At 43.2% G+C, this 17,157-nt stretch overlaps 1 protein-coding gene across 4 annotated transcripts in view; it reads right to left on the bottom strand.

The window, feature by feature from the left end:
- Window positions 1-17,157, bottom strand: part of DTNA (dystrobrevin alpha) — a 222,528-nt gene that overhangs the window by 175,586 nt on the left and 29,785 nt on the right. For 2 of the 4 annotated variants that reach the window (XM_010401202.4, XM_019286822.3), the window contains exon 1: window positions 4,346-4,528. The exons of the other annotated variants lie outside the window; for them this stretch is intronic. Coding sequence is in view for 1 of the 2 variants with exons in the window: in XM_019286822.3 (XP_019142367.1) it covers window positions 4,346-4,362 (17 nt within the window). In the remaining variant the exon portion in view is untranslated. Of the gene's footprint in view, window positions 1-4,345; window positions 4,529-17,157 lie in introns of those variants that run through there. 4 annotated transcript variants of the gene reach the window in all.

The raw sequence follows: 17,157 nt of genomic DNA, 5'->3' as shown, positions 1-17,157 counted from the left end.
CAGGGAAGGTTATGTTCAGCCAACAGCTATCACCACGCCAGCAAATGAATTAATAAAGATTCATTATTTCCACTGCTTTCTTATCTCTTTATTACTCAGAGTATAATGCCCGAATCAAGTTCTATAGCAAGAGGCCACGTAATTGGTTCAGACACAGGAAAGAGACAGTGAAACTCAGTTTCCTGTAACACCCCCCGCCAGGAAGGATGATTTTTTCAAGACTTAGGTATTTCTCAAGACTGTTAGGTATTAGACATCCTCTCAACTACCACAGCTGCCATTAGATGCATTTTTAAGCATCCTATTAATGGGAAGTATCGCTGTGTTTCCAAGTAAAGTCACTGCATACGATAATAATTAGCCAAGAAGTTCTTCATTCCCTGATACACCAGGAGCCAGAATGAATAGTAAGTGCAGGAGATCCGACATCACTTGGACTGGCAATTTCCCTGGGTTTCCACTTGTGGGCTCAGAGGTGATAATATGGCTGCACAGGACATAATAATTGCATTAGTTTGGGGGTTGGGTGGGTTTGTGTTTTTTTACAGAATGACAAAATTACAGAATTGAGGCTTTCTACAGCGTGGTGCACCATACAGACTGTCACACTCTGCCAAAACAAATTACTGGGAGCAGAATCATTAGGACCCAAAGGAAATTGTATCACTATAAGCTGCTTCTTTTGAGCTCAGAAAAATACCAGCACATTGTCAGGGAACCTTGGGGAAATAGTCCTTAAACTGCTTACCAACCAGCTCCTGATGACACGTCCATTTTCTTATTTATGGCAAAATGACCACTGCAAAAACCTTGAAGATGAGGCTAGGAGCAAAGTTTTACAAAAGTAAAAAAGATCATGACAGAAAGAAAGAAGGAAAGAAAATAGGAACCATGTACAGTAACTGTAAAGTCTAGCAAGGAGGGATTTTTAATACCCATAAGCATATCCCTGCCACTGGTTTTAGCATGGTTTGCAAAGAAAAAAGTGCAGGATTTATTAAAGGGAAAAATGCTGCAAACCTATTTTCACCTCAGAAAGCATGATGTTTTTGAACTCTCATGACAAACTCACTTACAACTTAATGGTAACAAAAAGGGAGGGACCATGACCAGCCTCCTTGAGAAGCAGACATGCTACCAGCCATGACAAAGCAGTGCTTCACCCTAGGAGACACCAGTCAGCTCCTCAGAGCAGGAAAGCATGGCATATGCTAGTGATGAACACTGTACCAGCAGCAGAGTAGCACCTCAGCCACTCACACAGTACCCAAAACCAGGAGGCATCAGCTTCATCAATGTTCTGACCCCTGCTTGATGCCCCTGAAGATCAACACCTTCATGATCTCTTCTCTCTCTACAGCAGCAAGAGACAAGGGCTGGGGACAGGCTCCTTCTCACCCTCCCATCCCCTCTGTCTCAGCAGCACTTCTCCATTTGCCCCTGTGTGGGATTACTGGGGGTCCTGAGAAATGCAAGGAAAGCAAGGGAAGGGAAGGGAAGGCTGCAGTGAGGCAAGAAGTCCAGAAGATCAAGAAGAAGAGGGTGTCACCATCCCTAGCAATACCTTGTTACAAAAGCATTCAAGAAAGTGATGTCGTCTCCTTCTCTCTCCTTCCTCCCTCCCCACTTCCCAACAAATCCTAGTCACCTTAGGAGCACATGGCTAATGAGGGAGAATGGGGCAGGGAGAGAAGGAGGGCAAGGAGACAGAGAGGTTCCAGGTACCACACCCTTACCAAAAAACCTCAGCAGTATCATGCTGGTGTGTAGTACCATCATCACTGAACACACGCAGTACCATACTCACCCTAACCAAGAAAAATTCACCCTAACAGCCGGCCAATGATTTTCCATTTCAGTAAACATGCCAACATTATATTAATTTAGAATTTGTATAAATACAGCTACATTTTCTATGGGAAACTATCAGTCTATCTGATAGTTAAATGTCTTCCATTTATTGCTAGGATAATTGGAAAATATTATTTCAGGTGGATTAGACAGACCAGAACATACTTCTTAAAGTCAATCCAATACCACAATGTAGTTCTTTACCCTGGGAACATCCTGTTCCGGGGTCATATGCTCATTGCCTTCCAGGAGTGAGGTTTTTCAGGCAGCTTCACTTCCCAGAATTCAAAGCATGTTTCTTTGTGACATAGCTCCCAGTGCCTCTTGGACATTTAATTATGGGAGAAGGTCTCAGATAATGAAATGGGAACATCATGCTCCTGAACTATAACTTCTGAAAAGCAATACACTGCGGTAGGGAAATGCAATTTAATTTTGAACTGACTCAGGAATTTCCCATGGAACATTAATTCTATTTTCTGCTCACCTCTTGAATGTCAGTCTATTTTTCTCTTTCAGTTTAGGAAGCTTATAAAAGGTGCAGTGAACCCCTACTTCTAAATCTGTGGATTCTCCCTCCCTCCTTGGGGAGGCCACAGCCATGGGAAGGGTGCATCTGAAACAGAAGCCTATTGTGTTAAACCTTATCAGAGACGATGCCTAGCCCGAGGAACTGCTACCTAGATACGTAACACAGAGAAATAATAAAGGTATTTTCACCCCCTTCCAACCCCTTCTGGTCTGCAGGGGCTTTGGCTTGCCTGAAGCTGCACAGAACCCTGTGCAAGAGCCAGAAATTAACCACAACTTCACCAAGCCTCACTGCAAATTTTACTTATCTTGGCATTTTTTGTCTCAAAGGTCTTCCACTTCAATACCAAAACAAATATTACAGTAATTCCTTAATGTAATGCAAAAAAATTCCTTCATGTAAGCAACTGTTGGCCTGGAAATTTAGCATGGGACTGAAGTGCTGAGCTAGTCTGAGCTACTTAAAAGAATACCCAGCTATTAAACTGCAAAAGAAATTACCTGAATGCCATTTCTCATCCCTGCATCCGTTTTTTTTGTTGTTCCAGATTTACGTTAAAGGTTGTCTATCTCTTTCTTCTCCATCCCCTACACTCAATCACACAGAAAACACTTCACAGCAGATCTGCTCACCCAAACACACCCAAATGTTTTGCAGAATTCAGGCAAGCTGAGCAATAGGGATGAACTCAATCAAACGCCAGAAAGATACCAGAACATACCAGACACATCATCTTTCCTTGAAACAGAGGAACTGTTTCTATTTTAGTTCACCCACTTTCACGTATTTTGCATGACACAGACTGCCATTATATGCATCCCTTCAGCACTGATATCTATAACCAAAAATGTCAGGCGTTTCAGCTATCCGCAGACAGCACCTATTTCCTATGGCTATTATGGGCAGTACGAACACGTCAGGAATTCTGAGTATGTTTGGGTGAACTGACACCAGATCCAAAGTTAGGAGCTCCTCTACTACGAGTGTAAAACACACATGCCCAGAATAAATGATAAAAGCATGCTGGCATTTAGGCAACACACACTCAAAGCACAAATTCAGATGAAACCCTCAGACTACAAGTTCTTGTTATATAACAAATACTACATCTAACTTCCAAATGAGTTTCTGTATTTTAAGATCCTCTTGGGTACACGAACATCACAACTTCACCAAAAATGTTTCAGAAGCTGCCTGGAAAAGACGTTGATCAATGAGGCAATGTATCTCCTAGATACTGAAATTACTTCTGATAAGTTCTAGAAAGAACGTGATAGCTTGAATAGCCTTTTTTTTACTCACAAATTCACTGTCTAAGTGGGGACTACCAGGGGAATGCACACATGTTTATATTAGTGCTAGAAGGACTTTGTTCAGAGAAAATGAGAGCCAAATTTATTTTTTTTTCCAAAAATACCCTAACCAAACAAAAAAATCAAACTCCAAGTAGAAGCATTATTTGGGAACAAACGAGTAAGGTTAAATTTAATTAACCCTGTGTTGCAATCAAATTCACCCATGAGGAAATAGTTTGTAAGTGAAACCATGGCCAAACAAGCAAGCAAGCATTGATTACATCCTCTCTAACACAGAAAACAACTTGCTTTTCAACTTTGTAATAATAAGCACCATTTCAAACAGCATGTCTCACTAATGAAAACAAAGGTATGTAACAAAAATTATGTGTTAGGAAAACAGTACTCCAAACTGTAATGGCAAAATTATTAAAGCCCAAGACTCCCTAGGTATGCCTAGAAAAAGTAACCTTGTGAGTTAACACTTCACTGAGGAATAAAGTTCAAATGCTCCATGTGGGGAAAACGGGAGGCTAAATCGCCGGGGATAAGCATTATTTAAGTATCCACCTCATCCTAGAGGAATGGCCAGAGTGTTCTGAAGACAGCAGGAAAGCCCAGAGGAACCACCCTAGCAAATGCATGCAGAGGCAAGCTTCCTACTTACCCTACTGTATGCACCATGATCTCTTTTGCCACCTTAGTAATTCCCAAGTATCCAGAATGATGTTATTTTTTTAGGGAATATTGCAGCTGCTAGAGGAGACAGAGGCAAGCTGACAAGCAGAGCTTTGCAAGAAGCCAGGCAGAGAGGGATGAATTTAAACCTTGGCTCAAGATGCTGTGTATTCTGCGTCTATCTTTAACTTCTAAATGATTTGGTTTCACATTCCTCTGAAGTCCTGCTGGCAGATGCCTTTGTGGAGCTTTACCAATCGCAGGCAGCCGCCCCCCCTCCTCCTCTATCCCTCCACCTCCCTCCCTCCCATTCTCCCTCCCACCCTCCCAAGCTGCCACTCCACCCCCATCTGCCCCATCCCCACGTCTCCTCACTCGCACACACACTCACGCACACACACAGGGGTTGGCTGGCAGGATTTCACGGACTTCCAGCCTCGGCTGCCCGCCCATGTCTGACGGAGCCGCCCGCCCGCCGCGCTGCCTCTGCCGGGCACCGGGGCCAGCGGCCCGGCGAGCAGCGCCACAGGGAGCCTTCGGAAATCGAGGGAGGTACCTGAACTCCGTGCTTGTGCCCACTCTGGCAAGGTCCCTGAGCCCCAGCGCCACCGACCGACCCGCGGCGCACAGCGGGACCCGTGGGGCGCATCTTCCGCAGGGCATCCCGGGCACAACGGGCTGGGGCAAGGCAGCAATCCACCCGCTGCTGCACGAAGGTTCGGCGGAGACTCCTACCTGGAAGCTTACAGCGCTCCTGACTGCACAGGGAGCTTTACGGAGTAAGGGCATTTAAACAGCAACAGCAACAACAACAACAACAACAACAACAACAAATGCCCCAAAATAAGATATATAATAAAAAAGAAGTTTTTACCAGATCTCGAACACAAAGCTTCTAAACTTCCACTCTTAGTCAGTCCGTGGCTCCTTACAGTAACAATGCATTGCAAAGCTGTTTAGGCTCTGAAGTGACTAGATTACAGATTCATGGCAGCATTCTAGGTGACTGAAGTGGGGGAAAAAAAGTCCTTCCATGTAACTCAGAAAGTCAGTATCCCTACCAGAGATTGCTGGAGTCCCTAGTGTTGACACAAACCCCTGACTCTTAAGATGAGCCTTTAAAAGCAGCAGATTTTAATGCTCAAATGCATATTCAGTCGAATGCTGCTTGCCATCAAGTCTGCCTTATCTCAGACATGGGTGGGAACAGAACAATCCACAAGACTTTATGTAAAATGTATGAATTATTGAACACTTTCAGTTGCAACAGGAAAACACCAATTGCCAGTCACACCAATTCAAACAGAATAACGTGGTAAATGTCTCTGGTTTCTCAGCGTCTTCAGCCTTTGTCTGAGCTGCTGCCAAGAGGGGGTTGTAAGGATGCAGCCAAGGAAGCGGAGAGCACAGGCTGGGGCAGAGGGGGCAAGGCCAAGCTGTGCCCAGAATCCCTTGGCTAAAAACACGGTTTGAAAATGCCTTGCGCCAATGCTCGATTTCATGAGGCATTACACATTTCAGAATGCCAGTGTTGAGAGGCTGGACTGATTCAGCAGTAAAAGTTATCAAGCATATACTTCAGGCTAATGAAGGAAACTGGTCAAACTTGGAAAGGCCTCAAGGGGGGGGTAAAAAATCAGCCGAAGGGTGTATTGTAGTGCACATCAGGAAAGACTCCACATCTCTTGCCTGATAACATATATATAAATACATGTGTTTGAGAACACATACAGCATATAAAGCTTGATGAACAACAGTAACTCCACAGTCATTTTCATGGTCAGTCCACGCAGACTGAAAGGCAAGAGCTCCTCTTAATCTGGACTGAGCTCAGGTTTGTGGGCCTGGAAGTGTTGCTAGCATCACAGAAACATTAAATAACAAATCAGCTGACAGCTCCTGAGAAGTTGAAAGATTTATTTTGAATCACTAAAATTTGTTACTATTAGCAAAGCCAGACCCCAGTGTGTTCAGTATCTGCCTTCCAGAGTGTGTTAAAAACTGCAGCAAGAGAAAAACATGCCATGGACTTCCTGCCAGACAGGGAAGAAGTCACTTCACTGCTTTTTCTCAGGATTCCTGATACAACAGTTCAGGGCATGTGTCTATTACTCAGGCTGAGGAGCTGCAGCAAACTGCAGGAAAGCTGCCTTGTCTGGCACTGCTTGCTGACAGAACCACCTCTAACACTGCTGGTTTGTAAATCCCTCAGAGCACAGAAAATCAGAGCCAGAGAATTCCCGTTCAAATGGTGCAACTTCATATAATGCAGTACAGTGCGTACATCAAGCAATTTTTTCTCAAATTGTTTGTAAAAATGTTAGCCTTGAGGGGCAGATAATCACTAGAAGCAGAGACCAACTGTCAACATTAAGTTTTAAAAAGCACAGTGCTTAAGATGCTCAGAGAGACAAAAGAACAAAGAAAAGTCTTTGTGCCTTTGTGGCTGAGGGCTCCTTTCTAATTAGGGCAACAAGGAAGGAAGAAAGAAGCTCCCCGTGGAAGAAGGTGCAATGGACAAATGTGGTGATTCAGAAATGAACAGGAAGGATTAGGACTGAGCTGTTTATAGGACTTCAACCTACCTCTAGAGAGTGCTTAAGTGTTAGGGAAAACAATGGATGGGGAAATCCACAGAAGCACATCCACACTTTTATCTAAGCTTGTGTGTTTCCCTTAGTAGATACAGAGGGAAAAGAGATTTGGTTTTGAATCCTCTAAAAGGACACTGTTTGCTTCCCATACCTCCTAACAGGGTATTTAAAAACCTAAGAGTATGGGGAGGAGCTTTGGAAAATGATGCTGGAAGTTTCTGGGAAACCCTGGATGTCAACATGGACAGCATAATCCCAATCCCACGAATGAGACAGTCAGAGGTCAGATGCCCAAAAACTGTATCACATAAGCCAAAGGAGAAGAGAGGTGTCCAGTTTCCTCAGATGAAGAGCTGTGCAGTAATACCAGTGTCTAACATGCAACACAAAGTGTACAGCTGTGAGGGGGAATACTATTCTCACTCTCTCAGCAGGGTCTGTTGCTTATAACATCAAGTGTAACAGATCAGGGACTTCTGTGGCATTAGATTTGAGATATATGAAAACATATTAATAGCAAGTTCTTGTGCAGGAGTGGGAGCTTGAGTTGGAGCTGGCATGGGAGCAGAGAAGGGAGTAGCAGAGAAGGGAGAGTAATTTGGTACCAGCGACAAGTGTAAAGAGGTAACATGTTTGGAGTCATGTGACTTCCTACTCATTCCCAATTTAGCCAAGTGCCTAAGAGGCATGATCTGTCCCTTCACGTTTAGCTATTTTTAATGTGCACAGAATTTGCTCTTTGTCTCCCCTTGTCTGTCAGTGTCTTGAATTCATTGGTGTTGGCAGTCTTAAGATTTGGGCTTACTGGGACAAGCAACATCTTCTACCCTACGGGCTCAATCCTTCCAGGTCTTACTCAAGAGTATTTTTTCCTCTTTAGAATCATCTTGTTAACCTCTGCAGATATTTCAGCACAGGTTTGTTCAAGAGCAAGAGCTCTGGAGTAGGGACCGTAATTGCACTGACAGGCACGCAGTTCCTGCCTGTCACAATGGATCCAGCACTGTTTATTCAGTATTAACCCAACCTGCACATCCCTCACTGCCCCAGCCAACCTCCAGCCAAGCCTGCTCAGCTATGTGCATACAGCAACAGCCCTCTCCAAAATGGTCCAATAGGTGGGCTTTGGCCAAGTGTTGATCCATGTGCTGCTTCTCTCCTGCCTACCTTAAAGAGATAGGGGACAGCTACTGCAGCAGGTGGGGACAGGGGCTCTTGATGGCAGCCCCCAAGCACCCACTCCCTTGCTGCCCCTGCACCATGCAGCCTGCAGCACAGCAGGATACATCTGCCCTGGAAGGAAACCCAAGGGATGGACATGGGCTCACCCAGGGCAAAACACTGCCCTGGTCTCCCAGTGTGGCGTCTGACTACTGTGGGCACAACACTCCTGCCATTTCCACGAGGCTCACTGGGTAGTGGGAGGAAGCTCAGCCACTGGAAATGTTCAGATGGCTTAGCTCCGCTATTTGCAAAACATATGCAAATTGTTTGAATTCTTGGTAAGCATTAACGAAGTAAATGGGGAATGCACTTAGTACATACTCTGTCACCAGTTTTGCAGCAACAGAGGATTTTCTGTGCTCACTTTTCTGTTATTGATTTCTATGTTTCTGTGATTCAAGCCATAGGGAAAGAAGGGACATCATCCATGGTCACAAACTGAAGCTTCAGGAACAAATCATATTTTCAGTCATTCCATTTTACTGAATAAAGTTTTACTTTTCAACATGTCTTTCTTTTTGCTATGTCTGGTATTTATACTTTTGGTAAGAGTTTTTGGGACAAACTGATGGATGAAACCAGTATTTATCATCATATATAAGCATGTCACGTGTACAGGAGCCAGGATATAAAGACTTTGGCTTTATTTTTGTACACAAGAACAAAGTATAAACATTAATTATGAAGAATTAAGCAACTTATGGAAAACTCTGTACTCTTGCCTTTACCAGATCAATTTTCAAGCTCAATTGAAAAGTACCTAAGGGGAGAACCAGAACAATTCTGATTCCATTCACCTTTACCCTAAATATAGGAAAAAGACTACTCTTTTTGTTAGGTGCCCAAATTGATCAACAAAATTAAGATCTGAGATATAATGAAATGAAGAGTAACTTTTAAAAAAATGAAGTTTTGTAGGTAAATGGGTAATTTTACCAGACTGAAAAATATTTTTCTAAAAAGAAAAAAAAACCAGGTAAAGCTAGGCCCACAAACTGCTGAGGCCTGGAAAAGTCTTTCTGGAACTGATAGTGCTCCTGGATAAATAAAAAGGCTGCTTTCAGGCTTTCTAATATCATCTATTATTGGTCCTCTACCTGAAAATGCTGAACTTTCACGGTTTGAAGTGACAGCTATAGTTCATTTAAGTTGCCTGGTGAGCAGTGCACCTAATGAAGATTGTCTACCTCAGGATTTATGATCCTCCGCTATTTATTGCTTCCAGCAACAGTAATCCGTTTCCTCTAAACTCTCATGACCACTCCTGCCCGTCAGGAGTGCTGCCCATCTCCATTTCCAGCTTCATGCAGCCAAACTGCACTGCCACCTTCACAATTATACTTTTAACTTCCCCAGGCCTTCATGGTTGTTCTTCTTCTAGATACTGCCCTCAGTTATCAGTATTCCCACTCCCTTCCCCTCCCCCTTTTGTATTTTCTCCCTACCTGGGAAAAAAAGCAGCAAGCAGGCTGTGCAGCTGATTCAGAGCTGTGTGAGCTCAGACTGAGCAGCCAGCACACATGGGAGCTGCTTTAGGAGAGGAATGTTGCATGTCCTGTTCTTTTTTGGGTTGGTATCTTGGATTCCACTTCAGGAAAGTCAAGGAGAATCACTATAGCTGAGATTTCTTCCTAGGTGTTGAATTTAGCAGAAAGTGTCGAGTGAATTCAAAACTACTGGCTGTGGCCAGGAGTGTTAGACAAACAAACATAGCATGATTGCGTTCCCTTAAAAAGCCAAACTCTGAAAATAAAATAAACAAACAGCCCACATGCCAGGTACAAAGATTCATGACATAGTCTTTGCTCCAGCAGGAGATGCTCTTTGTCTTCTCGATGATAAGAATCCTCTACTGCTTTAAAGGCTTCATGTCTGCTCTAACCAAGTACACAAAAGGCAGCGAATACTGCTAATTAAGAGAGCTCATTGGAGCCTGCTCTTGAAGAAGAAAAGTGAAAGATCACAACACCAAAACTTGTCTCGTCACAATGTTCACCTGAAAACAAAGTCCTTATTCCTGAAATTATTATATATTGATATTTTTGTTATGGAAATGGCTCTGTTAGCTTGTCTCACTCCAGCACCTTGGTTTCATTGCAGTGCTAAATTCTGCACTGAAAATTGTTTCCATTAAGTTATTTTACAAAAATGCCACAAACACTGTCTTTATATTTGCCTGGAGAGACAACCACAAGCTTTTTGTGTAAATTCAGCCATTGCCTGAAGAGTGCATGCATGCAGACATAACCCTGGCTGGAGTGACACACGCACTTTTTTCAGAACTGGAAGAGAATAATCTATGAAACAGATTCTCTGTTCAGTTGAGCCACAGGTAGGAACAATCCTCTTTCATTCATCCCACATACCACCAAAAAAACCCTCCTGCTTCAAAATAAAACTCACTTTATTTCACCCTCCAGATGAAAAACTTGAAAAAGAAAGGAAAATACTTTTCTCCATAAAGAAAAAAAATACACAGCAAGAACAGAGGAGGCCTGGAAGTCTCAGAAGCTGCTAATGAGAGCTGGAGCATTAATATATAGGCCAACACCAGGAATCCCATCAGATCAGTTATGTAAAAGCCAGTAGCGCCTGGCTTGCTCTCTGAAATGCATCAGTGCCCTGCAGGGCTGGGGGAGGTGTCCCTGCCACACAGCCCTCCCCTTCCCTCTCTGTCCTGGCCCCAAGGCAGCACGGATCCCTCAGGCTCGGGGGTGCCGCTGCTGCTGGGGGCACGCGGACAGAAGAGGAGGTCTGATCAGCCCGAGGGTCTGCGCTGGGGCGGGAGCACGCAGGGTGAGACAGCCTGGGAGAAGCTTGTCCTACTGCTCCCTCTGCTGTACCCATCCTGTGGAGAAATCCCAAATGTCAGCGTGAAAAGCTGGGATAAGGGATGGCAGCTTTGAGCGCGGTCTGCAGGTAGCACAGGCTTGGGGAAGAGATAAAGTCGCTGATGATGAGGAGGCAGCAACCACCACCACCCTCAGGAGATGGCGTGGCACGGACCTCTGTGTGTCCAGCATAGCAAATCCCTTTGTACCTGCCGGGGTTCCACCTGCGCTTCCAGAACGGTGCAGGGGAATAAAGCCTCTCCTTGGCACGATCCTCTCTCTTTGTGACATGGGTTTAGATCATGATCTCATTTTAGGAGACGGATGGGTGTCCGGATCGGCCCCAGAGAAAGGCCCAGGAAGCTCCCTCGGCAGGGCAGCGGCCAAATCCTGTGTTAGGAACACACACAGCAACACCCCCCAGCAAAGGGGGGGGAAACACCCCACCCCGAGTCACACATCCGTGCCATGCCACATATAAACAACAGGGAGCCAAAAGAGAAAAAACAAAAAGCAGAAAGGAAAGGGGAGAAGTGGCTTATGGTAATGAAGTCAATTAATCATGTGGTAATTAACAGTCTGACTGTTGTAGAGAATGTTTTTCTCTAACTAAAAACCACCTGAACACAACAGCAGTCAATAATCCCGCTCTGTACACTCATTTCTGAGGGCTGAGAATTTGGCAGAACTGAATACCACCTATGGAAGACATTAGCAGCTCTTATGAAAGCATTTATTTGAACACAAGGAAAACTTGTACCCCAAGGAAAATACGTATTTTCAGATGTTCAAACATTACAGTGGACTTTCTGCAATCTTCATAGCAGTATTTCAGTTACTCCACACTCTCCTCTTAGCACTAATTTATGGAAATCCAAGCTAGAGTAGAAACCATTTCAAAGGAAGAAATGTCTCTCAAGCACTTTTTCTCTGAGAAGGTGCACACTCATCAGAATAGGGAGGAATGATGAGAAGAATCAGCACCTTCAGGAAAAGTGGACACTTTCTGTAATAAAAGAGGTGATGAAAGGCTGGAATGCAAGGTTAAATCTTTTAAAATTCAGCCATGAACTCATCTTAAATCTTCTGGAGAATCTCAGGAACTTTACACAACTTGTACCAGAAACAAAATGAAAAATCTCTTCCTAATAGCAATATGAGACTAAAAAAATTAATCAGTGAGTTCCAGAAAGGCAATGTTCTTCACTCACTTTTTTTCTCCATGCCCCAGGTATTATTTCCTTCTATATTACAGAACATCTACCAGCTAATGAAAATACAGGAAACTGGACTTTATGATATAGCATGGTGATAAAATGAATTATATTTAAATGTCAATAGAATCTATGAAATAGAGCAAATTTGGAAGAAATCCATTCAATAATTTTACAGTTATGAATAATTAGCATGGCATTTTCAAATGCACTTAGGCAAATTCATGACCCAATTCTGCTCTAAATTCTTTAATTTTAGCTTTTGCAAAGCTATATGAGCCATGCAATACTACAGTAGTATTGGAATGCTGCAGCACTAGGTGAGTCCTGCTGAAAAATTCCACTCTTAAATGAATGACTCCAGCAAAAGAATGGGACATGGCAATTTGGGGCAGAATGAAGCCCATTCTTTTCAAAGGCAGCACTCCCGATTTTCATAAATGCAAACAAATGCAGTTTGACCACAGGACTGACACAATGTACCTAATTCCAACTTGCCTAAGTTATATGGCAAGAAGAAGCTGGACTGAACCTGAAAACAGAAACTAAACAACTTCCAAGAGAAAAATGAGATATTGAAAAATATTTTATCTGTAGTAAGCCAGTAATAACTGCAGATTATTTTGACATTGTCCTGTTAGGTTTCATGATGAACAGCCACAAATATACAAAGAGTGGCACAGAGACCAAGCACAGGTCTGGTCATAACCTGCTTGCTGTCAGATGCCACAAAGCTGCTCCTTTTTATAGCACCTCCTTCCATCTCACTGAATTCATCACATTTATCCCCAAATAAAAGAAATTATAGGGGTTTTTTTGCCTTGTTCAGAGAAGCGCATGCTTTATCCAAGAGCCTCAGACATTCCAGTGTAAATTATTTGCACTTCTTGCTACAAAAAGTCTTGCTCCAGGACTTTGTGACAACGCTGACTACCTGAGGGAAATCAAATTAACAGCGGCTGAGACAGAACTATTAAAGGCATGTTTTCCCCTATGTACAGTAGTCTGCTAACGTATCCACAGGCACAGAGAGTGAGGATAAAGCAAGGACATTTCTCTGAACCACCACTATCTTTCACATTACTGTCTGTTCTTGTGAGGGAGCTGTGGATGCAGTGATATTGATAGGCACTGGGGTTCCTTGAGCCTCAACTCAAGCATGCAGATTTTACACACATGCACACCATGAAGAAGACAGCAGCTTCCAAAATAAATCAAGCAAGCTTTTTGCTTAAGACTACAGAGGTAACTGTAAGGTTGTTGCTTGTTCCCAGTGTACTGATGCAAGGACGTGGTGCACCTAAAGCCGCTCCTCTGCCCTCATGCCCTCAGGAAGCACCATCCAGCCTCCAGAGAAGGAGATGGGCTTGGGATGGCACCCGGCCTCTTCCTGCACAACCTGCCAGGGCAAGATGCTCCCAAAGGAGCTGTACTCATGCCCCTGCACTAACACCTCCTGCTCAAAGAGGGAGATGACATCTCTGCTGTTTCCAGAGAAGGGCAAAGACACATACACTAGCAAAATGCTCAGGGTGGCAGGGCCCACATTTGTAACCGGGAATACCACTCTGAAATGCAGGCAGGAGATGACCACACTGTGCCCATGCTGCTCAGGCATTACCCAAGAGGTGAATGTGGCAGGGCTTGTTGTTAAACACTAGGCTAGCAGCAGTAGAAGACCTGACTCAGGTCTCAGCTATGCCACAGGTTTGTTTTGTCAATTTAGGAATTCACACATTTACTTCCTCCCTCCCACTTCTCATCTGCTTTGTCTGCACAGCCTTCAGTGGTTTTAAGGTGGGTGTCATGTTTCTAGGTGCTCAGAGCAACTAAAACGTACCTTTGACCTCCTAGTACTACTGTGACTGAATACTGAAAACTGTTCAAGTAACATTTTTATTCCATTTAATGAATGGGAAAAATAACTGAGTTGAAAGAAAAATGCACCTTCCTTCAAAAGCCTCTTTAATCAGCCCCAGAATCTGAACCAATGCTGAGCATAAAGATTTAAATTTGGCTTAATGAAAACTGAATAGACCAAAAAACAACAAAAGAAGTGTCTTTACAAAAGGTAAGGATTCAACCCAGCCAGTAAATAATTAAAGCTCCTCTCTGTTCCCTTCCACTTTCTATTTTAAGGCTTTTCATTATATGGGATCAAAGTCAGCTCGAGTTGGAGAGAGTTAGACAAATCCATCACGGAGACAGAATGAATGTATGATCTCATCCCCTGTGACAGCAGCCCGACGGTACCACCTGTTTGAACTCGGCTCATACCACTTCTGGTGACACTGGCAATGTCAAGCAAATCGCTGGAAATTCAAGGGGGGGGTGGAAACTCTCTCCACCTAAGCAAACAACAAAAAAGAAAAAGAGCTGTAAATCTGGCATCAGCAATGCTTGCAGGCAGCCAGCGCTGCAAAAAGAGCAGCCACAGAAAGGGTTCAGACCCCACGAACATAAATCACTCTGAGCCTCAGAAAATCAGTTGTATGAAGAAAGACTGATTTCTCTTTGGAAAAGTGTCAAATGAGAGAGCAATGCAAGACAGCTGTATAAAAAATTATTAATACTAAAAATAAGGGAAATCAAAGATTTTTATTTATTTTCTCAAAATGAAAGAAAAAGAACACATGGAAGCCAGAAGAAAAAATAATTAAGAGATATGAAAGACAAGTTTAACAGGGAGTTTAAAACCGACAGGCAAATTTAAAAGAGATTAAGGAAAATTCTGTTCTACCTTTTCAAACTTAAAATATAAGTTTACCCTGTGGCACTGTCTGCAGCATAATATAATTGGGACCAGAAGGGACTACTAAAACCAATATTCATTAGATTGTTAATGAATACCTGCACGTTCCCATTAGAAACTCATCTGTTCTAAAAAGAAAGAATATAATCCTTAATGAACCTTGCTTTTTTTAAGCAATAGAAGACAAACATTTACACTTCCTGACACAAACAGTGATTAAGTGTCAGGGATTAAGATATCCCCCTTAAGGGGAATCCCCAAGGATTAAGAAAATCCCCCTCTTATCACATTATTCCATAACTGTCAGCTGGCCAGTTCCTGAGCCCTGTCAGGAACAACGTACTGGACCAGATCCAACACACCAATGTTTGGTTCAGTCAAGAGATTTCTGTCTGAAACGCTTGTTTAAGGAAAAAGATTACGGCATTCTGAGTGCACCATAAAGCTTTGTGTTCTAAACCATTTTTTGCTCTGACTGTCAGTAGCTAGCAGCATTTGAAGATGAAGGCAGCAAGCATACATCAGCTCTACTTGGTTTGGTGTGTAAAACCACTTTGGTATAGATCTGGGTCAAGATACACTATATTTCACTTCTTTGAGCTGCTTGATGTGTTCAACACAAACTTGACTGCCACTGCACCAGGCACATTTGCAGTTCTAGGAGTTGCAGGGTATTCTGGCTGATTAAACTTGCAACTACGCAGATGTAAGAGCCAAACTGTAAAGTTATTTCAGATACAAAAAAAAACCCCCTCACTGCTGTGAAATTTATGCCGTTTTTTTCTCAGTCTACTAAGAAGGAAACAAAGAAAGCAGTTTGGCACTTCACTAGCTGAAAGAGCTATTTCAAAACACGCTCTAGATTAATACTGCATGGCAGGACCTTTTCCCAGTGAGAAAAGGCACTCTGGGGATGAGCAGAGGCTCCAAAAAACAATGTTCTCTTCGGTGACCTCATTAGCATCTGATGTGTAGGAACATATTCTTTAAATGTGTGATTTTCCCATCTACCTTGAAATGGTCCTTCAATCAAATTCATAAAATTACTTTCATTTGGTACCAGACAGATAAATAAACCAATGTTATTCAGGCCCAACAGCTCTTCAAATAAAGGGGGAAAAAAAAAAAAGCCTGCAATAAAAAATTAGATTGGAAATGTTTTGATGCTTTATGTGGGAGTTAGCTGTATGCAGAATTGAACTGTATTTTCTTGGTTTAGCTGAACTAAGCTGTACTGACAAGAGCATGCTGAATTAGATCCGGTTGTAACCCGAGGTGAACCTGCAGGGTAAACCTTACGTCACTATATTGCTGCAGCTCTTTTTTCCATGAGCAAATGTAGCTCACTTCCCTCAGTCTCTGAAATGCCATATCATGTGTGCTGGCCATGGGGTAGAAGTCTAAATAGAGCATGTTTGGATTTATTCACTTCAGGCCTCTGGGAATGGAACTGAGCTACTGGGAGAGACTGAAGTAAGACTACAAAGGCATGAAGGAGGCAAATGTGATGGGGTATTAGAATGCACCCTGTATTTAAAGACATTTACCCACATTTCCTATTTGTACTTTTGCCTATCCAAAGCAAAACCAACACTGTTGCCCTCTCAAAGCCATGCAGGGACAACTTGCCTTGCATTATGGGGTAATTTGACCCTCACAGGTGAGGATGCCAAGCTCTTCCTGGCTACAGTATATTAAAAGTACTTAATTTCTACAGCACCATCCATACAACCTTGTAGGGTAAGATATAACTCTCCTCCAAAAGCTGACAACTCCTTAGCATGAAGGACAATGAGAACACATGGTACTTGGCATGACAATCCCCTCTGCCAAATTTCCATGACCACATCACTGCTTCAGAGACACAACTGAGCAGATAAAACTGCTTAAGTTCTACCTTACAGCCAGACCTACAAAACCTGCTCTGTGTTCTACCTTCAGACATGTTGCTAAGCACAAAACTACTCTCTCCAGAGCCAGCTGGAAGCCTCAGTGGCACAAGGTAGGTGGGCATATAACCCTCTACTATCTCAGTGCCTGATGGCTCTTTCTTTGCTAGCTTTATCCCTGACTTTCTGTGGCATGGCAGACCACATAGGAGCCCTCCCTGAATTGATCCATATACTTAGAGGAAAAGCAACTCTATTTGCAGTTGCACTAGGTAGGTAATAGACCACAAGCTCTTT

This window comes from Corvus cornix, chromosome 2 (assembly GCF_000738735.6).
Source record: "Corvus cornix cornix isolate S_Up_H32 chromosome 2, ASM73873v5, whole genome shotgun sequence".
NCBI classification, from domain to species: Eukaryota; Metazoa; Chordata; class Aves; order Passeriformes; family Corvidae; genus Corvus; species Corvus cornix.
Note: the sequence above shows the minus strand (reverse complement) of the source record. Positions and strands in the feature narration are given on the sequence as shown.